The sequence below is a fragment of the Megascapheus bottae genome, chromosome 1, assembly GCF_031878675.1.
Source record: "Megascapheus bottae isolate mThoBot1 chromosome 1, mThoBot2.hap1, whole genome shotgun sequence".
Lineage (NCBI taxonomy): Eukaryota > Metazoa > Chordata > Mammalia > Rodentia > Geomyidae > Megascapheus > Megascapheus bottae.
This window is the reverse complement of record NC_143509.1, coordinates 104,805,479-104,830,467: the sequence shown is the minus strand read 5'-3', so window position 1 is coordinate 104,830,467 and position 24,989 is coordinate 104,805,479. Positions and strand designations below refer to the sequence as shown.

At 58.2% G+C, this 24,989-nt stretch overlaps 1 protein-coding gene across 1 annotated transcript in view; it reads right to left on the bottom strand.

Moving 5' to 3' along the window:
- Col18a1 (collagen type XVIII alpha 1 chain) overlaps nucleotides 1-2,555 on the bottom strand; it is a 42,688-nt gene extending 40,133 nt beyond the window's left edge. Inside the window, 1 exon segment of the mRNA XM_090350639.1 lies at nucleotides 1,865-2,555. Within this exon segment, the coding sequence (XP_090206765.1) occupies nucleotides 1,865-2,555 (691 nt within the window).
- Nucleotides 2,556-24,989: the final 22,434 nt, after the last annotated feature.

Here is a 24,989-nt window from a genome sequence, read left to right as displayed (position 1 = left end):
CTTCCTGGGGCAGCCACGCCGGCCTCCCTCCTGGCCCAGCCATGCCGGCCTCCCTCCTGGCCTTCCTGGGGCAGCCACGCCGGCCTCCCTCCTGGCCCAGGCTCGCCGGCCTCCCTCCTGGCACTCACCCTGGGCACCACCTCGCAGCCATGGCCCGCCCTCCCCCTCGTCACCAGGCTGCAGCGATGGGCCCTGGGTCCCACGACTCACATGTCCTTCCCACATTTCAGCCCCTCGTGTGTCTTTCCCAGGGTTGGCGCTGCCCTGCCCTGGCCCTCTCTCCTCACTCTGGCCTCACATGGTCTGCATCGAAAACCTTCTGGCAGAAGCCAGACGCATTGGGGAGTTCATTCTGTTGGATCAAACTTCTGCAGACGCCCCACCTGGGGTCAGCAGAGCCCAGCTCCAAAGCCTGATGGCCGAAAATCAAGGCTACATCCTCACGAGGGGAGGACAGACAGCCATGACCTGCGAGTGGCCAAGACGGCCCACGAAAGCAGCGCTGAGGTGCTGCACAGGGAGTCCAGCTCAGCGGCCAGGCCCCCAACACACAGCAGGAGGTGACAGGGTGGACGGAGGCTCGACCGCAGGGCAGCTGGCAGGGGGTCATCCTGGCCAGCTGCCCTGCCCCTGCCCCGGCCGTGTGCCCTGCAGTCCCTCAGCCAAGCTGAGAGCCGCAGAACTTGAGACAGTGCAGCCTAATGGAAACAGACAGAATTCAGCGGGAATTACAGCTCCCCCGGGCTCCTGTCAGTGGCCAAAGACGTAACCAAGGACACAGCGCCACGTGCTGAGAAGGAGGACAGGGACACAGCGCCTCATGCTGTGACAGAGGAGGGGGACACAGTGCCGCGTGCTGTGACAGAGGACAGAACGGACTCAGGAGAACTAGTGTCAAGACTGAACATGTGAACAGGGGAAATCCCCTGGGGCAGGTGATGCCCCAGACACCGGCCGCCCCCCAAGCCAGGGGGCACACTGAGCTCTCCACCCCCACCCCACCCTCGCAGGCCACGCCTTCCACCTCTCCAGACACCACTGTGGGCTCTGGACAGGGGGAGAAGGGGCCTGGGGGTCAAGACAGCCCTGGCTGAGCTCACCTGGCAAGGCAAAAAGGAAAGGGGGGGAGGTGGCGGCCAGCAGTTACCTGCAGCCGGCCCTATGAACACACAGTGCCCGTCCCCCTGCTCAGGGAGCGAGTCGCAGGGGACCGGCAGCCGGCCCCGGTCCAGGTGGCTCCAGCATGCATCCTCCAGCACCTTGCAGAACTGGTGGCAGGGTGGCAGGGCAAGCGGCGGACCCAGGCCTGGGCTGCACGGAGGGGCCAGCAGCAAGCAGAAGAACCAGGCAAGGAGAGGGTGGCAGTGTGTGTGAAGGAGGCCCGTCCACGCCTGCGTGGCTGCCCGCAGCTCCTGGACGGTCTTGTGGTGGAGGAAGTTGGGCAGCCAGGAGTGCCCAAACCCTAAACGGCTGCAGACGGGAAGGTCCGGCGGCAGAGGCAGGCAGCGGCCGGCAGGGGCCCGGGGGCCAGCCCCCAGCAAGGCTGAGCTACTCGTGAGACCAGGCAGCAGAGAACCAGCCCCATGGGAGACCCAAGCACCACTGACCCCATGCAAAGCTGCCGCCGCTACCTGGGACAGGCGGCCCTCGGGGGCAGAGGGGGGCGCAGAGGAGGCCCTGTGCATGACCAGGGAACCCGCCACCAGCAGAGGCAGAAGGGGCATGAGCCTGTGGACTTGGGGTCCTGCGGGGTGTCCGTGCTGCTGGCTGGGACCGGCTGCCACCGGCAAGCGTCTTTCCCTGTCCAGATCTCCAGGGAGCCAGGGTGGGGATCTGCCCGGCACGATGTTAAGGGAGGCTCTACCTGCGGGCTTCAGTGGTGCTGGGGGCCCCCTCAGAGGTGCCTGGATCCGGCTCCAAGGGGAAGATGGCTGGGGAGGCATGGCCAGAGTGCTAGCCTCCGTCTTCCGGGTGTCCGGCGGGCCCAGGGCTGCACTGCTCGGCCAGACAACAGTCCTATCCTCCTGGGCAGTGCTGGACAGCCCAACTTGGACGGAGGGGTCCGTGGTGGCTGAGGGGGCCGGGGTCTCCGTCAGGGCCGGGCTGTGGGTAGGAGTGGCCTCATCCCAGAGCTGAACGAAGCTCCGGATGCCCTGAGCCACATTCAAGATCTTGGCTCCCACGCCAGCAAGGTTCTCCTCCTTCACGTCCGAGCTCGCAGAAGAAGCCGCTGGGGCCGTGGCCGAGGGGGAGGCAGAGGCCCGGGGCAGGCCAGGCGCTGCACCTTCCATCGGCAGGTCGGGGCTGGACGAGACTGGTCTTGGCCCGGTGGGTTCATTCTGGGGGACCCCGGGCGTGGCGGGGACCTCTGTGGGCGGCACAGGTGGGCTCCTCTGGGGCTTGGGGACTAGGGTGGGTGGGGAGTCAGAAATCTTACTGGACCACAGCCAGTCCAGGCTCAGCAGGTTGGCCCCAGCAGGCGCCAGGGAAGAGGCCAGCAGCAGCAGCAGCGGCGGCAGCAGCAGGCGGAGGCGTCCGCTGGGGTCGGGAGCCATCAGGCCTGTGAGCTGGGACAGCCCCTGAGGTCCAGGAGGTGGGGCCGCGCTGGCCCGCCCACCTCCCCACTCGCAGCGCTCTGCTTCCTCCCAGCAGTTCTTCTACCTTTTCTCTGTTCTGCAGCAAAAGGCCCAGATCGGGGAGCCATGGTGACCCACAACCTGCAGGTTCCACTTAACTCCTTCCTTTCCACTCTTCTCAGGCCCCCCCAGGACAGAAGAACTCGGGGTGTCTGAACGCTGAGTCTGCCCGGGTGTGTGGGCGTGGGGCCTGGGTCAGGGCCCCCGGGACCTTGAGACTCAGCCCAATCTCTCCCCCCACCCTGTGGAGAACACTAGAAGTCCTGGCCTCCAGCCACTGTTCTGTGGTAAAATTGGAACTCAAAAAATGCCTGTTGCAATTCCAATGCTTGCTGCAACTGTGGCCTCCAAGGCATGAAAACACTGAAAGGAGTGAAAGGAAGACAGGCATTTCTCCAGCCTTGCTGCTCAGACTTGAAGCCTGCCAGCCTGCCTGCCTGCCTGCCTGCCTTCCGCCCATCCACCAGTTACCTATCCATCCATCCGTCTGTCCGTCTATCCATCCATCCACTCATCTATCCATCCTTCCATCCATCCACCCACCCACCCATCCACCCACCCACGCATCCACCCATCTACCTGTGCATGCATCCTGTCCCCCAGGTCCTCAGACCTAATCCCATTTACCTTTCGCCTTCTGTAGGATATAATAAACAAAGCCTCCCATCCCCTTTATTCTTTTTGTGTGTGGGGGGGGGTCATGGGGCTTGAACAAGGTCTGGGTGCTGTCCTTGAGCTCTTTAGCTCAAGTCTACCATCCTACCCCTGGACCTAGGCTTTGTCCCTGACCTCTTTAGCTCAAGGCAACCACCCTACCCTTGAGCCAAGCCCCACTTCCCATTTTCCAGAGGTTAACTGGAGATAAGAGTCTCAGGTCCTTTTGTGCCCAGGCCGGCTTTGAACCTTGATCCTCAGATCTCAGCCTCCTGAGTAGCGAGGATCACAGGTGTGAGCCATGGTGCTCGGCCCCTCCCCTTTATTCTTCAGTCTGCTCTGTGGTCCCCTATTGCATCCAGTGGGCATTAACTTGACAGCAAAGGATAATACTGGGGCCAGGGTGTCATGGCTGGTGGGTTCCTGTTTCTCACGCCCCACAGACCATTCGTCAGTTTACAGAGTTTAAGGCTGCTCAGAGGCCGGTGGGGCACTTGAATCACCCCAAGTCCTTCCAGATAGCTGAGTGAGCTCTGCCCACTGCCTGAGTTTGGCCTGGGGGCTTCCCTGGCTGCTGCCACAGTCCACAGGGAGCCTGGGTCCCCTCTATGTGTGGGCATCTTCATCAGGTGGCCGTCAGGGGCAGGGAGCAGAGGCCGGCAGGAGCCAGCCTGGAATGTGGCTGGGCTTGCTTCCCGCCCTACTCCGTCCTTCTCACCACAGCTTCAGAGACCTCTCCATTCCACCCAGGGACAAAGAGCTACTTAGGCCTGTCCACCTCTCAGCGCCTGTCCTAGCAGCGCCTGTCCTCACAGCGCCTGTCCACCCCATCCGCCACGCAGCTCCCATTTGTCTCCTGGTGCCTGTCTTTTGTGTCACCCCCACCCTGTCACTGTACTGGGTCTGTGCCTTTCAGCAAGGCTATCACTTGACTGGCCGCCAGATGGGCTCCTGTGGCCCGCACCTCGCAGAGGAAGCAAGCTGGTCTGTCCTCTTCCCTGGCAGCACTCATGCCGATCAGGAGAGGTTTCCGGGCCAGCAGCCCGCCTGCCTGGCCCTGAGCTCTGGGCCACAGCAGGGTACAGGCAGGGACAGCACCCTGCCCTAGTGGTCCGACCCAGAGGGCCACAGCTCCGTGACACCGGAACCTTTGGGAAACCCAGATGTAGGGGTCAGGCTACAGGTCAACTTCCATGAGCCCTACACATCCCAGGACCACTGGACAAAGAGGTCACAACTACAGCCAGACCCTCCCGATCTTCCTCTGCACAGGAAACCAGAAACCAAAAGAAGTAAAGGTCAAGGATCAGGCCAACGCCCTCCCCAGTCCCCTCTGTGCCCCGCGCCCTCAGGGAGGGGGAGTCAGCACAAACCAGGGCACCCATGTCAGCCCGCGTGAACCCGTGTGAGCCCGCGTGAGCCCGTGTCAGCCCGTGTGAGCCCGTGTGAGCCCAGGTCAGCCTGTGTGAGCCCGGGTGAGCCCAGGTCAGCCTGTGTGAGCCCGTGTGAGCCAGTGTGAGCCCGTGTCAGCCTGTGTGAGCCCGTGTGAGCCCGTGTGAGCCCAGGTCAGCCTGTGTGAGCCCGTGTGAGCCCGCATGAGCCCATGTGAGCCTGTGTTCCCAGATGAGCGCAGGTGAACCTGTGTGAGCTCAGGTGAGCCGAGTGAGTCTGTCAGCCGGTCAGCGCATGTGAGCCGCTATGGACCACCGGAGCCCGGGGAGTCAGCCACAGTGAGTGGCTCCTGGGCCCCGGGCGCGGGCGGGTCTCACCTCCTTCTGCAAGGGCCCCTCCCAGTTCCTTCCCCACTGAAGCACCAATAATTGACATAAGCAATCGGAAGACTTCCTGTGGGAAATAAATGTCTCACAAGAATGACGATGGTTAACGAACTTATTCATCCTTTATTCAAAAGGAAGAGAGGCCTACGTGGCCGTCTCCCGCTGGACGGGGCGCCTCAGAGACACACACATGACCACTGGCGGCATTCGCCTTTCCTCTACGTTCTGCATGTCTAATCGAGATGCAGCGTCAAACAGAAGCGGGGCCACCCGAGTCCACCACCTCAGCCCTGCGCCTTCGCTGGACCCCGCAGGGCCTGGCCAGCTCCTGCTCCACAGATGTGGCTCCCAGGAGGGGAGCCAGCTTTGGAGCAAGCCACATCAGGGCTGTGGGAAGCTCAGCTCCCCCTGGGGCCTGGTGGAACTAAATGAGGCCTCCACAGGACACAGCCCGAGTCCTCCAACATGCCGACCCCTTCCCACCCAAGGAAGGTCTGGGAAGTGTCAGTATCGATCTGAGAGGTAACACCACCCTACATCAGTGGCTTCCCCTCTTGTCCAGGCATTGAGTGTGCCCAGTACTCCCGTCGGGCCGGAGGCTTCTGCTCTGGCCTCCTCCAGGTCCTCAGGGCCCGGCGCCCCTACTCTAAGCAGCAAGAGGGCAGCTAAAAGGCCAGGAGGAACCGCAAGCAGACAATCTACGGGGACTTCACAGGGTTGAAGGGTGGTACCACAAGAAGCCAGAACTTGGGGTTCAGGCAGAGGCCTGAGAAGGAGAGGGTAACAGAGGCTAATGTCCAATGGCCAGCCAGTGGCTAGAGGCAGGAAGGGTCACCCCAGAAGAGAATCAGCCATGCCAGGACTTGAGTTCCCCTCACATCTGTAGATGGTAGACTCGGTCCTCCCCCCAGACCCTCAGGCAGCACCTGTGGTGGCCAGCTTCCTACCCAGAGGGGGGGCAATCCAGGCAGAGGCAACCTCCCTCCAGGCCTCACTGCTCAGCTCAGCTTCCAGAGCCTGCGTCCTGGAGCCCTCCCTCCTCTCCCTATCAGCAAAAGGACCGCGTCAGTCAGGAGCAGTCCACAGGCCAGCCAGGCCACAGAGCTGCCAGCCAGGCCATATGAAGTGTGAGCCACTTCTGGGACACCACAGCTAACCAGCTCCAGTGCCAGCTGTCCTGTGAGCTGCTGGGCCTTCGGTCTGTTCTACGGAAAGAGGGCACGGAGGTAGGAGATCTAGGGCAGCTCAAGAGCACAGAACCTGTGTGAAGTGAAGTCAGAATAGCACTTGGGTGCATGACACTTGCACTGACACTCTGTGTTCTCACACTCAGATACGCATGCACACATTCTCACTCGTGCACACACACACACTGACCCACACCCATACACATTCTCACACTCAAGACCCACACACACACCTGCATTTTTCCCCACCGAGTTTGGTGCAATGCCCCCTCCATGTCCTCCATACCCTCTGCCCTCTGCGAGTCCCTCCTCACCCCCTTTCCCTCAGGCCACTGTCACCAGGGCTACACCCTTTCACTACAGGGCAGCTATGTGAAGGGCCTGAAGATGTGTCCCCAGCTGTCCCCATTCAGAGCACAGAGGAACTGACTGCTCTGCAAAGGGCAGGCTTCCTTATTGGGGGCAGACCACATTCCTAACAGCTGAATACCAAGTGCTGTCCCTCGGCCGGGCCAGGCCATATGCAAACATCTGTGTCTTAGCAAGGCCGGGCTCCCGAGATTAATCCCCATGACACTCACAACGGTTGCAGAAATGCCCAGAGAATCATCTCTGAAAATTCACGGTCACTAATGCGATTTCATGCCTTGGAGTGTTACTGGAAATTCCAGGGCGCTCCTTCCCCTCCCCTCCCTTCCCTTCCTCCTTCCCCCCAGCACCGCGGGAGCCTGGAAAACTCGGGGTGGACTGCCCCGTCCCCCACCCCATCTGCACACCCTGCCCATTTCTCCCAGGAACACCTGTCAGCTGCACCAGTCCTGGATCTGGGACTCAACTGAAATTCTTGGGCAGGTCCAGGCCGAAGAGACCCAACAAATGGAAAAAGCTCTGGCCACAGGGACACACGGCCAGGAAGGCAGCAGCTGAGCCATCCCGAGCACCCACGCGGCGGCCGGCCTCTCAGCCACCCCGCAGCGCTCCCTGCCCTGTCCACCTTCCAGGCCTCCAGCCCAGGACTCGGCTCCCCCGGAAAAGGTACCCTGCACCACACGAGGCATGCACACTGGCTCTCACACATGCATGTATCTACACATGTACTCAGACATGCTTCCACGTATGTATTCACACAAACACCCAGCACAGGAACCTGGCTCACACACAAGCACACATGCACATGCCTGCTCACACAATGTACAACACACCACACCCTCGACATACGCACACACAGACACATGCACACACATGTCTGTACACACGACAGGCTCATGTGCACGTGCCACATAATGTACATGTGTGTATAAAAGGCTCACACGCACAAGGTCCTGTGTGCACTTACACACGTGCACACTCGTGCACTCAGAGCTCAGCACGGGCAGGGTCCCTACCAAAACCACAGTCTGGGTTCTACAAGAGGCCACGCCCCCCCCACTCCCTCTAATGGACTCCAGTGCCATCGGGTTCTGTCTCCCCGTGGCTCAGCCCTCTGGTGAGGATCACCTCGGCCCTTAGGACAGAACCCGAGGAGCACCAGGGCCAGGCTGTGCCTGTGGAGACTGCTGGGCTCAGAGGACACCAGAGCTCTCGGGAAAACAGCCTGAGAAAGGAGTCCCTAGCCAGGCACAGTGGCACTCGCCTGTCATCCTCGCTACTCAGGAGGCTGAGATCTGAGGATCGAGGTTCAAAGCCAGCCCAGGAACTAAAGACCGTGAAACTCTTATCTCTAACCACCAGAGAAGTAGAAGTGGCGCTGTGGCTCAAGAGGTAGAGTGCTAGCCTTGAGCCGAAGAGCTCAGGGACAGCGCCCAGGCTCTGAGTTCAAGCCTCATGACTGAAAAAAAAAAAAAAGAAGAAAGAAAAGGAGGGAGGGAGGGAGGGAAGGAGGAAGGGAGGAAGGAGACCCTCTCTGGTGACAGAGACCCAGTGAGGTAGGAGGGACTGCTGGTGGGAGAAACCCTTGCCTTCTGTCCAAGTGCCACTCCCTAGGAGGCAGGCGGCAGGTGCTGCCATCCCTCCCTGTGCTCTTCACACAGCACACAAGTCCCACCCACCCCGTGCAGAGACGGAGACGAGCTCGCCTCCTGGGAAGGTCAGAGCCACCACTCGGGATCGCCCAAGTCAGCACACAGCACCCCTCAACACCTGCAGCCCCCGCGGGCGGGCCGGCCGGGACCCCTCAGCCTGTCTGCTTTCCAGAACCTGTGAGATCTCCCTTCTCTTGGTCTAGCCCCAGAGCAGACCACGAGAGAACGGGCATCTCCCGGGGAGGCAGTGCTAAGCAGCCACGGTGGCGTCAGAGAGCGCCTACGGCCTCGACAATCTGCAGGAGTTTGACCTTGGGATGACTCTCCAGCTCTGTTCCTCGTTAACGAGACAACAAAATAGGTCACCTTTGTGTCCAGGCATCTGCCTGGCATGGTGTCATGGGCCCGGTGGCCTGGCTGGCTGGGGCTCTGGAAATCCTTGTAGAAACCATAGCCAAGGCTTCCTGGGTGCAGGTAGCCATGTGCAATTCTAGAAACCCAGGCCTGCCCAAGGAAACTGCCTCTTAAGCGCAGGGAATCCACAATCCAGCAGGCACCATCCTGGTGCTAAGCTGCACTCTGCCCAGCCCTCCCAACTGGCTAAGCAGCCAGTGAGGCCACAGGAGCTCCCAGAGTCTGTCTCCCTCTTAGTCACCCAGCCTTGCCTCTCCACGTGTCCCTAGACAGAGAACCCAGCTTGCTGTCTGTTCCCCAGGGAAGCTCATCCAGCAAAGGCCCAAACACCTGTGAGCTTTCTTCACTCCCTGTCTGGGGCACAAACAGGTCCAGAGTTCCTGGGGCTCTGCTGGGCCTGCAGAGATGTGGCGATGTCTTCAGACCACAGTAAAGGACGAAGGCTCTTGTGATGCCAGTTGAAAGCTTGCTGGGGACGGCGCACAAGACAGCTCCAGAGGAGCCCTGGTGGATGGCTGGGCTAGCGGACCGCCTCGGCAGCCAGGCCGTCTCTCCTTTGCCCAACCTGCTAGCAGAGTCGCCTACAGATGGGCGGGAGGTGTCCGTGCTGTGGGAGGTCCCGAGGACTCCTCCCCACCACGGACACTGCTGATCAGGTCCCGAGGGCTCCCCCCCACCACGGACACTGCTGACCAGGTCCCGAGGGCTCCCCCCCACCACGGACACTGCTGACCAGGTCCCGAGGGCTCCTCCCCACCACAGACACTGCTGACCAGTTGCATCCTCAGCCTGGCAAACATGCAGCCTAAAGACCTTTGCCACAGAGGCAGTGCTACCTGATGCTTGAGATGGGAAGAGATCTTGTCCACCAGCCTGTGTCATCTCCTCCCATCTCAGGTCCTGAGGGAAGAAGAGATCTTGTAGCCTCCTCCTCCCCAGGAGTAGAGAAGGTTCTCGCCTAAGTGTGAGACCCCTGCATTCAAGGTGAGGCCCTCTAGATGCCTCCTCTGGACTCCGCCCCAGCACTTCTCAGGCCTGGAAAGTATGGAGGCCCCTGAGTAGCCCTCACATACAAATTCCTCCCCGAGGCTCGCACACCCACGAACCCCGTGGCTCCTAAACACACCACACACCCACCAGCATCCGGTGGGCGAGCGCTGGTCGCGCTCTGCATGGCCAGAGGGCTTTCTGTGCAGCACCAACCCCATCACGTCTGCCTGCGACGACGACCACAGCACACAGAGACGCTCTAGAAGGGTCTTCCATGGTTACAAAGCCAGTGAAGGGTGGAAGGTCCCCAGGATGGGGATGGCTTGGACAGTGGAAGTGAGGGCCCCACTGGACGTGCCACCACTGTCCAGAGACATCAGGAAAGATGGCAGGCTGGGACAGTCCACCAGATACCGCCACGTCCACGTCGTAAAGACAAGTTCGGGGGCCCTTCTAGAGGAAAGAGCTTCCAGGGCTACTCAGACCAACAAGGCCATTCTGGGATGGCCAACAAGGAAGGAACGACCAGAAGAGTGGACACGTTAAATATGGAGAACAGAACTCTGGTGCCGTTCCAAGGAGTAATGATGACACTTCAGGAGAAAGCTTGCAAGGGACCCTTCGGTGACACGGAAGGAAGACGCACTGAGGGGACTCCCCAGTGACACTGCAAGAGAAGTTTAGAGAAAACACCAAGTAGAAGCGAGGCGAAAGATACAGACGAATGTCTGCTGCCCTATTGTGAAGTCGTCTGTACACTGGAGAAGCCTGCTAGGGAAACAGGTTTCTTTCTGATGTCCTTTAAGATACTCTTCCTTCATTGTACCTCAGGGAAAAGAAGCTCCCTCAGCACAGGGTGGGAAGAAATGCTTTTCAGACACTAACCTATGTCCCCAGGGCCCAGGGTGGCTGTCACTGCTGCTGAAGCTTCAAAAGCACCTGGCAGAGAACCTGGAGAGATGAGGGAGGTGGGCTGGGGTGTGTGTGAAGGGGCTGGGCGTTGGGGGGCCGGGAGGCGAGGGGAGGCTGGCTCTCTCTGGTATTAACTCCATAGTAGGAAGGTTGATGGACAGCCAGTGAGGGGCCCCAAAACATCCTGATGACAATTTAACATTCACACAAAATGAAAGACCCACAGGTGCTCTAAGTTGACTACAGACTGCAGGCCCCCCCCCCCCCCAGAGCCGATAGACACAGACACACACACACACACACACACAGACACACACACAGACATACACACACACACGCACACACACACAGACACAGACACGCACACACGCGCGCGCGCGCACACACACACACACACACACACACACACACACACACACACACACACACACCCTGAAGAACCAAGGAGTCCTACGACTTTGCATTTTCAAGGTTCTTTTGTGGCTCTGGTCTGAGTCAGCCTGTCAAATGCCCAGATGGAGTCCCCAGGGTCTGCACTGACTCTGTACCCTGGGGTGGGGGGGCTGCCTCACAGGAAGTCTTCAGTCGGGGGGACTTGTTTCTAATTCAGATCTTTGTTTCACTCTATGTGGTTTGGTAGTCTAGCTCAGAGTGTAAGAGCTTATTGTTGTTTTTAGGTTTAGTCCTAGCCTTGTTCCTGACGCAGCCCTACACCAGAAAGTCTGATGATAGCTCTAGTGTTTTCATCACTCTTTTAGCACTGGGCCTTTTGTTTAGCATTATTATTTTTAGCTGTCCTTGAGTAGCCTGAAGAAATTTCCCTATACCCTAATTGGTTGAGCTTCTGCGTCAGGGAGGGTGTTGGATTTTGTCAGACGCTTTTTGTGCATCTATTAAGAAGGTCCTGTGATAGTTTTTATTTTGCTCATACGATTTTCAGAGATTGAACCAACCTTGCATTTCTGCCGTGGATCCCACGTGGCGTGGTATAGGACACCTTTTAAGCGCTGCTGTGTCTGGGTTGCTAGTGTTATGTTAAGGATCCTCGTGCCCCCATTCAAAACAGAAGTGCATCTGCAGCTTTCTACTGCCTTTGTCTTATTTTAGCATTCAGATAATTCTCGTTTCATGAGTTGAGACATCTTTATTCTAGTTGTTGAAAGTGTGAAGAATTGGTCTTGTTTAAATGCTGTACAATCAGCTGTGAACCTTTCTGAGATTTAGTTGTGTTTTTTTTTTTTATTGTTGGGTTTTGTTGGGGGGGAGTAACTGGGAATTGAACTCAGGCCCTTATTCTTGCATGGCAGGTACTCTACCACTTAAACTGTGGCCCAGGCCCTTGTTCCATTGATTATTTTTAGGTAAGGTGTTCCTTTATGACTGGACTGACCTGAGTTGCATCCCTCTTGCTCTTCTGCTGTAGCTGAGATTCCAGGTAAGCCTCACTGTGTTTGTTCATTGGTTGAAATGAGTATCACAAACTTTTTTTGTCGGGGCAGGATGTCCTCAAATTATAATTACCTGCCTTCTGCCTCCCAAACACCTAAGATTTCAGGCTTACATCACTGTTCCTTACTTGGTTTTTCTTTTGTGTGTGAGTGCCAGACATGGGGCTTGAACTCAGGGTGTGGGCACTGTCCCTGAGCCTTTCTGCTCAAGGGTAGGCACTCTACCACTTGAGCCACAGCTCCATTTCAGGCTTGTCTGGGGTGGCTAATTGTAGATATGAGTCTCATAGCCTTTCCTTCCTGGGCTGGCTTTGAACCTCGGTCCTCAGATCTCAAGCTCCTCAGTAACTAGGATTACAGTCATAGCCACCAGCTTGGCCTTTCTTTATGGACAGATTTGCATTACTAATTCTACTTCTTTGCTTTTTATATATCTGTTAAGAGATTCAGTTTCTTAGTGATTCAATTTGATTAGTTTATATCTTACTAGGAATGTGTCTATTTCTCTGGGCATCTAGTTTGTTGATTTACAGTTGCTTACAGCACAGGGTTACAATGAAGTGGGACAGCTCATACTTCTCTAACTCAAAACCAACTCTTATGTCAGCTGATGAGTGTTCGTGACATTTCCACCCTTGTTAAGCAAGAATGTGGTCCTGACACAAGGCTGGTGTGCAGATCAGAGATTTTGACAAATTTCCCCACCATTCAGTAGGGGAAAGAACAGACCTTCCATTAAGTGTTAAATGGATGACTGGATTACTATGTGCAAAAGAACGATGTCAAATCTTCACCTCACATCTTAGATGAAAACTATCTTCAAAGGCCTAGAAATCAAAGCTAAAAGCAGAGAATTTGTAAAAGACAAATAGTAATAAATATCCATGTTCTGATTTTGGCAAAAGATTCTTAGATGAGACATGAGAAGTCTGAGCAGCAAGTGTGGGGGAAAATGTATTCTGAACTTCATAAAAGTGCTTCAACAGACACTATCAAGAAATGATCCAAAAGGATACCAGCAATAAACAAAATGTTTGCAAATCATATGCTTGATAAAGGATTTGTACTAGAATACTAGAGTACTTGTTCTTTGTAAGAACTCATAACTCATCAAGAAAAGGTGAATTATTGGATTAAAATGAGTGAAGAATCTTAACAAACATTTCTCTAAGGAACATATAATCTCCCAGGAAGCAATGAAAAAGACGCTCAGTGCCTTTGGCTGGATTGACCACACTGCACACATGAAGATGCTAGAAGAAAAGCCACGGTAACATGTGCTGAGAAGCTGGAACCCTCAGGCACCGCTCAGGGAGTTCAGCCACTTTGGAGAGCAGTGTGGAAATGTGTGACCCAGCACGGTCACCCACACAGAAAGGCTGAGCACAAATGTTAATAGAAGCACTGCGCATCCAGACGAAGCATAGAGACGTCATGACGCTCATCAACCAACAACGAATGAATGAGGTGACAAAACGAGGGCCATCCCTACAGCGACTGCTCAGACATAAAAGGGATGAGGTGCAGCCTCGTGCTGCAGCGTAGATGAAAGGTGGGGTCTGCGCGTGCACACTGTGCGGAGGGGACGAACACAGGCCGCAGATGGGACTTCCTTCACGGGAAACAGCTCAGAGGAAATCTACTGGAGAGGAGGAAATCCGTGGCTGAGGGGCGGGAAGGGTGCCCGGGTGAGAGGCAAGCAGCTTCGCTTTGGAATGATGAAATGGGACAAAGCTGGCTGCAATGACTCTTGCACACACCTTTGAATACACAACAACACTGAATGCTGTACTTTGAACGACTGCATGGTGTGCCAAGTACCTCTCAATAACGCTGTATTCAGAAGGGACCCAGGTTAGGTTCCACGCCACACAAATTCTTTATACTGCTTCATTTGCACATATCTGACCTCGGGACTGATTTTTTTCATGAATTTTGATGAAAATACTTCTATAAGTTCCCGTGTATTTTCACACCTATTTTCTGAGGTATTTATCATTTTCTTTAAAACACAGGGAATAATTAGAGCCATCTCTGCAGTCAGTGGTGCTCCTGTTTTAAGGAGCTCTGCAGCTCACCCCAGCGTTCCCTGCACATGCTCCAGGGAACAGACGTCCACATCCAGACAGACAGACAGACACGCGAAAGAGGGGACAACACAGGCCCTGTGCAATGTTAGGTCTTCATCCCACACTTGTTTTCCTTCATCGCTCAGCAAACATACCCTGATCAGCAAGGCCATGCCCAGCCCAGCCCAGGTCCTAAGTCCGAGGGGGGCGGTCTCAGTCTCACTGCCCGTGAGGACAGCGCTGAAGAAAACACCCCCCGAGGGAGCCGAGAGGTGGGGTCAGGAGGAGCCACGGGGGAGCCGAGGCTGGTGGGAGAGGACAGAGGACAGGAGCAACCAGCCCAGATGAGGCTGTGGACGCAGAAGCCACCATCCCACAGTAGCCCTGGAAAGCATGTCCTCGGCAGGAGGATAGCACATGGGCAGGTACGCGCGACACACACACACATGCACGCACGCGTGCACGCACACACACGCGAGTGCACGCACGCACACAAGCACACATGCATGTGACCCGTGTCCCCACAGAGTGAGGTCAGCTCCCCCCTGGACAGGCCAGGACCCAGCAGCAGCATCGTGAGCCACGCTAGTCCTCAGCTAGATGGGGACATGCCCACCCCAAGAATCCTGAGGTACAGCCAAGGCCGGGGCCTCTGTGGGCGGGGCTCAGCTGCTAGAGCAGGGTGTTGTCTCCACGCCTGCCGTCCTGTGGTCCCCACGCCTGCCGTCCTGTTATCCCCATCATGGTACTTGGCCTCAGGTATTGCTTCAATAAGGACTCTCGACCACAGAGATTAATATTTGAATAGAGTTCACAGGGGCCCAGTACGATGCTGGGGGTGGCAGGGTGCAGGCTCGTCCTGCCTCGGGAGAGAAGGCAGGCTTTCCTGGAGCACCGTCCACACTCCTGCCCACTGAACACACCTGTCCACAATGCTGTCCACGTACTGAACACACCTGTCCACACTCCTGTCCACGTACTGAACACCTGTCCACATACTGAACACACCCATCCACACTCCTGTCCATGTACTGAACACATCCGTCCACACTCCTGTCCACGTACTGAACACCTGTCCACACTCCTCTCCACGTACTGAACACCTGTCTACATTCCTGGCCACGTACTGAACACCTGTCCACACTCCTGTCCATGTACTGAACACACCTGTCCACACTCCTGTCCACGTACTGAACACCTGTCTACATTCCTGGCCATGTACTGAACACCTGTCCACACTGCTGTCCACGTACTGAACACACCTGTCCACACTCCTGTCCACGTGCTGAACACACCTGTCCACACACCTGTCCACGTACTGAACACCTGTCTACATTCCTGGCCATGTACTGAACACCTGTCCACACTCCTGTCCATGTACTGAACACACCTGTCCACACACCTGTCCACGTACTAAACACACCTCTCCACACTCCTGTCCACGTACTGAAAACCTGTCCACGTACTGAACACACCCGTCCACACTCCTGCCCACGTACTGAACACACCCGTCCACACTGCTGTCCACGTACTGAACACACCTGTCCACACTCCTGTCCACGTGCTGAACACACCTGTCCACACACCTGTCCACGTACTGAACACCTGTCTACATTCCTGTCCACGTACTGAACACCTGTCTACATTCCTGGCCACGTACTGAACACCTGTCCACACTCCTGGCCACGTACTGAACACCTGTCCACACACCTGTCCACGTACTGAACACCTGTCTACATTCCTGGCCACGTACTGAACACCTGTCCACACTCCTGTCCATGTACTGAACACACCTGTCCACACTCCTGTCCATGTACTGAACACACCTGTCCACACACCTGTCCACGTACTAAACACACCTCTCCACACTCCTGTCCACGTACTGAAAACCTGTCCACGTACTGAACACACCCGTCCACACTCCTGCCCACGTACTGAACACACCCCTCCACACTCCTGTCCACACTCCTGCCCACGTACTGAACACACCTGTCCACACTGCTGTCCACGTACTGAACACACCTGTCCACACTCCTGTCCACGTGCTGAACACACCTGTCCACACACCTGTCCACGTACTGAACACCTGTCTACATTCCTGGCCACGTACTGAACACCTGTCCACACTCCTGGCCACGTACTGAACACCTGTCCACACACCTGTCCACGTACTGAACACCTGTCTACATTCCTGGCCACGTACTGAACACCTGTCCACACTCCTGTCCATGTACTGAACACACCTGTCCACACTCCTGTCCACGTACTGAACACCTGTCCACACTCCTGTCCACGTACTGAACACACTTGTCCACACTGCTGTCCACGTACTGAACACACCTGTCCAAACTCCTGTCCATGTACTGAACACACCTGTCCACACTCCTGTCCACGTACTGAACACACTTGTCCACACTCCTCTCCACGTACTGAACACCTGTCCACACTCCTGTCCATGTACTGAACACACTTGTCCACACTGCTGTCCATGTACTGAACACCTGTCCACACTCCTGTCCACGTACTGAACACACTTGTCCACACTGCTGTCCATGTACTGAACACCTGTCCACACTCCTGTCCACGTACTGAACACACCTGTCCACACTCCTGTCCACGTACTGAACACACTTGTCCACACTGCTGTCCATGTACTGAACACCTGTCCACACTCCTGTCCACGTACTGAACACCGTCCACACTGCTGCCCTTCTGTCTTGGAAGCTCCTCTGGACTCTGGCCCCAGCTGGGCTTCACATCCCTGTCCCCTCCCCGTCCTGGGTTTTGTAGGTAGGTGAGGCGCAGGCAGGCAGGTGAGCCAGCCAGGTGATGTGGAGCGGCCAGCACTGCACATCCTCTCCCCCGCCCCGTCTGCCTTCCTGGAAGGGTCTCCTGAGAGCTTCACATCAATGAGCTGTCTTCTCATTCACACGCACGCGCACACTCACCAGGCCCCCTGCCCGCCCCTCAGGCCTCCAGGCCTGTGGCAGGCAAGTGCAGGCCAACCTGCCCGGAGCTCTGGGATCTGTCAGCTCCTGTGCAGGGCAGGGCATGGGGGTGCATTCCTGGGGTGGTAGGAGAGGCTGTGCCCGATGCTGTCGCCGGGGGAGCGCAGGGGTGAGGCGGCCCTGCCGAGCCCGAGACCCCTGGTCTCCCCCTCCCCACCCTGAGCCCGTGAGACTTCCTTACTCTTGCCTGTGTGAGTGGATGCAGGGCTCTGCCCCTCCCACTTGATGAGTGCTGGTGGGGAGCCTGGGGACACGGGAGGATGGTGAAACAAGAATCCGGGGTCTCCACGGCCTCCACCGTGGAAGGCCTGTGGTAATTCCCAGGGCCTGGAAGACAGGCCCCACAGGAGGCCCACAGGGAGGCCATCGCCACGGCCTCGGTCTGACCGAAGGTGGCCAGCCTCCTCTGGCAAGCCACGTCCACGCCAAGCCTCTTTCACTGCCAACAGCATGGCTGCCTCCGGGCTGGGGCGGGGCCTGGACTAGACTTCTGGAAAAGCACTCAGTGCTTGCTGCGTGCAGTCGGCTGTGAATGCCAACTCACACAGTGGGGCCTCTGCCTCCAGGAACCAGGAGCCCCAGCCTGTGGGGCTGGACCCGAGTGGGGCCCCCCTGCCCCCAGTGTTGGCCGGAGACATTGACAACAAACCTCAGCTCAGGGGCCACCAAGGCTGAGGTCAGGAGCTGCCACTCTGGGCTGGCTTCCAGGTCCACGTGAGCCACCCTGTGGTTGAACAGAAAACACAACACCCCAGCCAGAACCCACAGAATGAACAGCGCTAGCGCCACCACAATTATGCAGCAAACAACCTAGTGGGAGCCGGGTGCCTCCCTCTCCCCTCCCCTCCCCTCCCCTCCCCTCCCTTCCAGTCTCCTCTCTCAATCTCTCCCCTCTCCCTCCACTTTTCCTAGCTCCAGCTCCCTCTCTTTCCCTCTCATCCCCTCTCTCTCATCACCTCTCACTCTCACCACCTCTCCATCTTACTCCTCTTCATCTCATCAGTTCCCCATCTCCATCTCTTCTCCATCTCCATCTCCCTCTCCATCTCCATGTCCCCTCTCCCTCTCCTCTCCTCTCCATCTCCATCTCTCCTCTCCATCTCCATCTCCATGTCCCCTCTCCCTCTCCCTCTCCTCTCCTCTCCATCTCCATCTCTCCATCTCCATCTCCATGTCCCCTCTCCCTCTCCTCTCCTCTCCTCTCCATCTCCATCTCTCCATCTCCATCTCCATGTCCCCTCTCCCTCTCCTCTCCTCTCCTCTCCATCTCCATCTCTCCATCTCCATCTCCATGTCTCCTCTCCCTCTCCTCTCCTCTCCTCTCCATCTCCATCTCTCCATCTCCATCTCCATGTCCCCTCTCCCTCTCCTTTCCTCTCCTCTCCATCTCCATCTCTCCTCTCCTCTCCATCTCTATGTCCCCTCTCCCTCTCCCTCTCCTCTCCATCACTATGGTCATAGCTTGAATAAAGACAAAATGTCCTTCCCATCCTGAGCGCTGCCTGCTGTGCACTTGGAGAAAGGCCCAAGTGCAACCAAGCCTGACAACGACGCCTGGAGCTGGTGATGGCCACCAGGGGGCCCAGACCTCTCATTCTCAGGCTCCCAAGTCCCTGGGCAAGAATTCAAGCAAGTTTGTTTCCACTTTTTCTCCATGGATGAGCGTGGTTGATACAGAATGGCCTGTGGTGAGTGCCAACGACCTGCCTGCCCACAGCCCATGGACAGTGGCTCCTCTGTCCTTACCCCTCTGAACTTGCACTGCCTTGCACTGTCTTGCACACTCTCTCTCTCTCATACACACACACACACACACACACACACACACACACACACCTGCCAACAGTCATAAGACATACACAACACCCACACTGCACACACACTTGTCAATACATATGTAGACATAATACATAAACAACGATACGTACACCAACGCAGACACACCAAATGCACAGACACACTCATACACATGCCATGGTCCCTTGATGACACCCTGCTGTCTCCGAGGCCCTCCCCACCACCAGGCCCTCAAAAGCCCTCCTGAGCAGGAGCCCAACGTGTGCAGGGCTTCCCAGTTCCTATCTGGACTCCAGCAGCAGCTCCTCCACCTGTGAGAAGGACCTGTCCTGTCCCTAATCTGCAGTGAAATGTCCTGGCCGCCCCCCACCACCGTGAAAGGTCCTGGACAGGTCACTTTCTGCACTTCCCCTCACAGGCTCCAGACCTCGCCGAGAGCCCTGGCCCCCATCTGGAATTCATCTTTGCTGGTTGTGTCACACGTAGCCATCCACTTTCTTCCAGCTTCATGGACAGATCTGCTAATGCCATTTAATAAACCAGCTGCTCACTCTGCAAGAATGAAAAGGTTGCTTCCTCCCACATACTGTGCCGGCAGCCTGGCCAGGCCCAGCTCAGAGGCCACGAAGCAGACTGCCCACACCCACCAGTGACCAGCCCATCACGAGGGTAAATCCCACCAGGACTCCCTCAGGACTCCGGCCCCCGCAGCTCCTGCCTCCCCTGGGGAGAAGCTGTGGCACACAGCTCCAGGCCCTACCTGCGCACGGCAGGCCAGAGGGACCACAGGAAGTTCAGAACAAAAGGAAGACAGAAAGAAGAGCAGGGGAAGAGGGTGGAGGCACCCGTGTGCACCAGGCTCCAGAGACGCTGCGGGGGTGCACGTGTGAGCGTGAAAAAATGTGCACGTGAAGGACAGGTCCTCCCCCAGAGCGCTGAGACTCCTCTGCGTGTGCAGACAGAACCCAAGGACAGAGGCCGTGTGCAGATGGTCTCACTATTCCACCCAGTGGCTGGCGCTGGACATGGCCCACGAGCCCCACGGCCCCTTCTGTCTGCAGCCCCCTCAGCCTGGCCGTCCAGCCCCAACAAAGGTGACCTTTCTGCTGAACGCAGAGCACGCTGGCTCCATTGAGAGATGGACATGGCTGTCCGGGGAACTTGAAGATCAGGAATGTGGCCACAGAGTCACAGAGTCAGGATTCATCTGAAGATGGGCTCCGCTGGGCTCCGCCAGCCCGGCCGGCCGGGAGCAGAGCAGCTGCCTCCACAGCCACGCCCTGGGAGGTCAAAGCTAGGCTGGGGTTCCCTGCTCTCTTGCCCTGGGCCTTCCTGACGCCCACTTCTCAACTGGCTCAGAGTCACAGTGCGGGGAGATCAGCTTCTCAAGTCACCATCTCCTCGGCAGTGGCCACCCAAGGGCCAGTGGGAGGAACCTGAGGGCTGTGCAGGTGGAGCTGAGGCCACACGCCCTGAGCAGGGACATCGGCGCAAGGGCCCAGAACACACTGGCTTTACAGAAGACCTCTGGGGGAAGAGTGAGAGGCCCAGGGCCCCCTCACCACTGCAGGCCGGCAGGGCTGGACGCTGGCCTGGCCAGCCTGGAGGACAGGTACACCCCGGCCACCCAGGCCAACCCCACCCCTGCGGGTCTGTGAGAGCCGTCACTCACCAGCCCCTCCCTGCCCACTGCTCTGAGAGCCCAATTACAGGACAAAAAATTTGAGACTTAGAGGAGACACACGACACAGCGAGGCCAGCAGGCACAGCAGCCAAAGGGTGGCCGGCAACACGAGTGCCCTGGCTGGGTGGAGAGTGCTTGCTGGGACTTGAAGGAGCCAGGTCGCCTTGACTCTGTCCCTGGAGTGTCCTCAGGATGCTCACCGGGCACCAGGCCAGGTCCCAGGGCCATACAGCCTGAGGACACGCCAGTCACCTGCCCAGGGACACACTCCCTGAGGACACGCCGGGTCACTTGTCCAGGCCACACTCCCTGAGGACACGCCGGTCACCTGCCCAGGCCACACTCCCTGAGGACACGCCGGTCACCTGCCCAGGGACACACTCCCTGAGGACACGCCGGTCACCTGCCCAGGCCACACTCCCTGAGGACACGCCGGTCACCTGCCCAGGGACACACTCCCTGAGGACACACCAGGTCACCTGTCCAGGGACCCACTCCCTCAGGACACACCGGGTCACCTGTCCAGGCCACACTCCCTGAGGATACACTGGGTCACCTGTCCAGGCCACACTCCCTGAGGACACGCCGGTCACCTGCCCAGGGACACACTCCCTGAGGATACACTGGGTCACCTGTCCAGGCCACACTCCCTGAGGAAACGCCGGTCACCTGTCCAGGCCACACTCCCTGAGGACACGCCGGTCACCTGCCCAGGCCACACTCCCTGAGGACACGCCAGGTCACCTGTCCAGGGACACACTCCCTCAGGACACACCGGGTCACCTGCCCAGGCCACACTCCCTGAGGACACGCCAGGTCACCTGCCCAGGGACACACTCCCTGAGGATACACTGGGTCACCTGTCCAGGCCACACTCCTTGAGGACACGCCGGTCACCTGCCCAGGGACACACTCCCTGAGGATACACTGGGTCACCTGTCCAGGCCACACTCCCTGAGGAAACGCCGGTCACCTGTCCAGGCCACACTCCCTGAGGACACGCCGGTCACCTGCCCAGGCCACACTCCCTGAGGACACGCCAGGTCACCTGTCCAGGGACACACTCCCTCAGGACACACCGGGTCACCTGTCCAGGCCACACTCCCTGAGGACACGCCGGTCACCTGTCCAGGCCACACTCCCTGAGGACACGCCGGTCACCTGTCCAGGCCACACTCCCTGAGGACACGCCGGTCACCTGTCCAGGCCACACTCCCTGAGGACACGCCGGTCACCTGTCCAGGCCACACTCCCTGAGGACACGCCAGTCACCTGCCCAGGCCACACTCCCTGAGGACACGCCAGTCACCTGTCCAGGCCACACTCCCTGAGGACACACCGGTCACCTGTCCAGGCCACACTCCCTGAGGACACGCCGGTCACCTGTCCAGGCCACACTCCCTGAGGACACGCCGGTCACCTGTCCAGGCCACACTCCCTGAGGACACGCCAGTCACCTGCCCAGGCCACACTCCCTGAGGACACGCCAGTCACCTGTCCAGGCCACACTCCCTGAGGACACACCGGGTCACCTGCCCAGGCCACACTCCCTGAGGACACGCCGGTCACCTGCCCAGGCCACACTCCCTGAGGACACGCCGGTCACCTGCCCAGGCCACACTCCCTGAGGACACGCCGGTCACCTGCCCAGGCCACACTCCCTGAGGACATGCCGGTCACCTGTCCAGGGACACACTCCCTGACGACACGCCGGTCACCTGTCCAGGCCACACTCCCTGAGGACACGCCGGTCACCTGTCCAGGCCACACTCCCTGAGGACACGCCGGTCACCTGTCCAGGCCACACTCCCTGAGGACATGCCGGTCACCTGTTCAGGCCACACTCCCTGAGGACACGCCAGGTCACCTGCCCAGGGACACACTCCCTGAGGATACACTGGGTCACCTGTCCAGGCCACACTCCCTGAGGACACGCCGGTCACCTGTCCAGGCCACACTCCCTGAGGACACGCCGGTCACCTGCCCAGGGACACACTCCCTGAGGACATGCCGGTCACCTGCCCAGGGACACAATCCCTGAGGACACACCGGGTCACCTGTCCAGGCCACACTCCCTGAGGACACACCGGGTCACCTGTCCAGGCCACACTCCCTGAGGACACGCCGGGTCACCTGTCCAGGCCACACTCCCTGAGGACACGCCGGGTCACCTGTCCAGGCCACACTCCCTGAGGACACGCCGGTCACCTGTCCAGGCCACACTCCCTGAGGACACGCCGGTCACCTGCCCAGGCCACACTCCCTGAGGACACGCCGGTCACCTGTCCAGGCCACACTCCCTGAGGACACGCCGGTCACCTGCCCAGGCCACACTCCCTGAGGACACGCCGGTCACCTGTCCAGGCCACACTCCCTGAGGACACGCCGGTCACCTGTCCAGGCCACACTCCCTGAGGACACGCCGGTCACCTGTCCAGGCCACACTCCCTGAGGACACGCCGGTCACCTGTCCAGGCCACACTCCCTGAGGACACGCCGGTCACCTGTCCAGGCCACACTCCCTGAGGACACGCGGGTCACCTGTCCAGGCCATACTCCCTGAGGACATGCTGGGTCACCTGCCCAGGCCACACTCCCTGAGGACACGCCGGTCACCTGTCCAGGCCACACTCCCTGAGGACATGCCGGTCACCTGTTCAGGCCACACTCCCTGAGGACACGCCGGTCACCTGTCCAGGCCACACTCCCTGAGGACACGCCGGTCACCTGTCTAGGCCACACTCCCTGAGGACACGCCGGTCACCTGTCCAGGCCACATTCCCTGAGGACACGCCGGTCACCTGTCCAGGCCACACTCCCTGAGGACATGTCAGCTGTGCTGGGCCACTCTTCCTGAGGGTACAGGTCAGCTGTCCAGGGCCACACTCACTCCCTGCCCAGGACCTCACAGGTCCTGGGATGAGGTCTGCTGACGTGGTATTTCAGAGTCTCCTTGGAACATAACCTATAAAAATAAAGTGTCTGCAGGGTGCCGGTGGCTCACACCCGTAAGCCTCTCAGGAGGCTGAGATCTGAGGATCAAGGTTCAAAGCCAGCCTGGACATGAAAATTAAGACTAATCTCCAATTAACACTTAGAAAATCTGAAGTGGAGCTATGGCTCAAGTGGTAGGTCAGTAGCCTTGAGCTGAGGAGCTCAGAGACAGCCCCCAGGCCCAGAGTTCAAGCCCTGTGACTGATAAAAAATAAAGGGTTTTATAATAATTTCTTACTTGGAAGACAGACGTCAATGTCGCCTCTCTACCCACACTTCCTGCCTCGTCTGCACAGACGGCATGCTTGTCCCATTACAAGCAAGGTCAAACGAAATCCAACATGAAAGGGGCGTTTTCAGAATGAAAGCACTGCTTTTATTTTCTTTGGCTAAACTATTAAGTCCCATTTCAAAGAATGTGGGCATCTATGGGAGGGCTGTTTTCAGGGCCTGCACTGCCGTCCTGGCCGTCTGTGTGGCAGAGGGCTCTGCGAGTCTCCTCCCACAGGCCCGAGGTGGACAGTTTCCTGAGGTCCAGGGGGCCACCAGAATGTCCAGGCCTGGCCCCCACCTGGCCCCCATGGCCACTATTCAGGTAAATGCCACCCTCTTACCTCCCTCTGGCTGGGGTGTGCGTCCACCACTGTCCTGGTGCGTCAGCTGCGGTGTCTGTGTCCCCGGGTGTCACTGTGCATCTCTGGGTCTCTGCAAAGACCTCCTTGCTATCCTTGGGTCCTAGTATGGGCAAAAAGGCTGTCCACTGACCACTCTGCCCAAGCGCTGAGCCGGGGAGCAGGGCTCTGCTGTGTGGGGGACCCTGCCTGGACCACCGACAGTCCACATGAGCAGAATGTGATGGACAGAACTCCGCTGGCCAGCAAGTAGCCAAGACCCACCTGGAGGACAAAAGGCCCAGGCCTGTGACAGGCAACAGCTGGGAGCCTCACTGCTTCACCGCCCAGTGGAGCAGGCGCCTCACAGCAGATGGGGAAGGTGCCGTTGCCCTGACTGCATCTCCGTGCCTCTGGGCTCTGCCACGCTGCCCAGCGAGCTACCTGTGGACAGGACTGACTCCTGCTGACTTTCCTGGACAGGGCCTGTTCTACTGGGACTGCAGTGTTCACTGCAAGGTTGGGGGCTGGGCAGACTCTAGCCGGCCATCAGCAAAGCTTTAAAGCCCTCTCGTGTGGTCCTTGCCTCAAAATAAAAGCGAGTACAGCCAGACCGCCCAGAGACCACACCAGGATGAGCCCTCTCCACATTCCTGGGCTTCCAGAGACTTAGACAACCACCCACGTTCTCCATCTGCCTTTGTAACTAGACCCCGGGTCAGCAGGAGTGACCCCAAGCCTGTCCTGGGTGGGCCCAAGGCCCAGCCCCCTTCTCTGCAGCTTGTC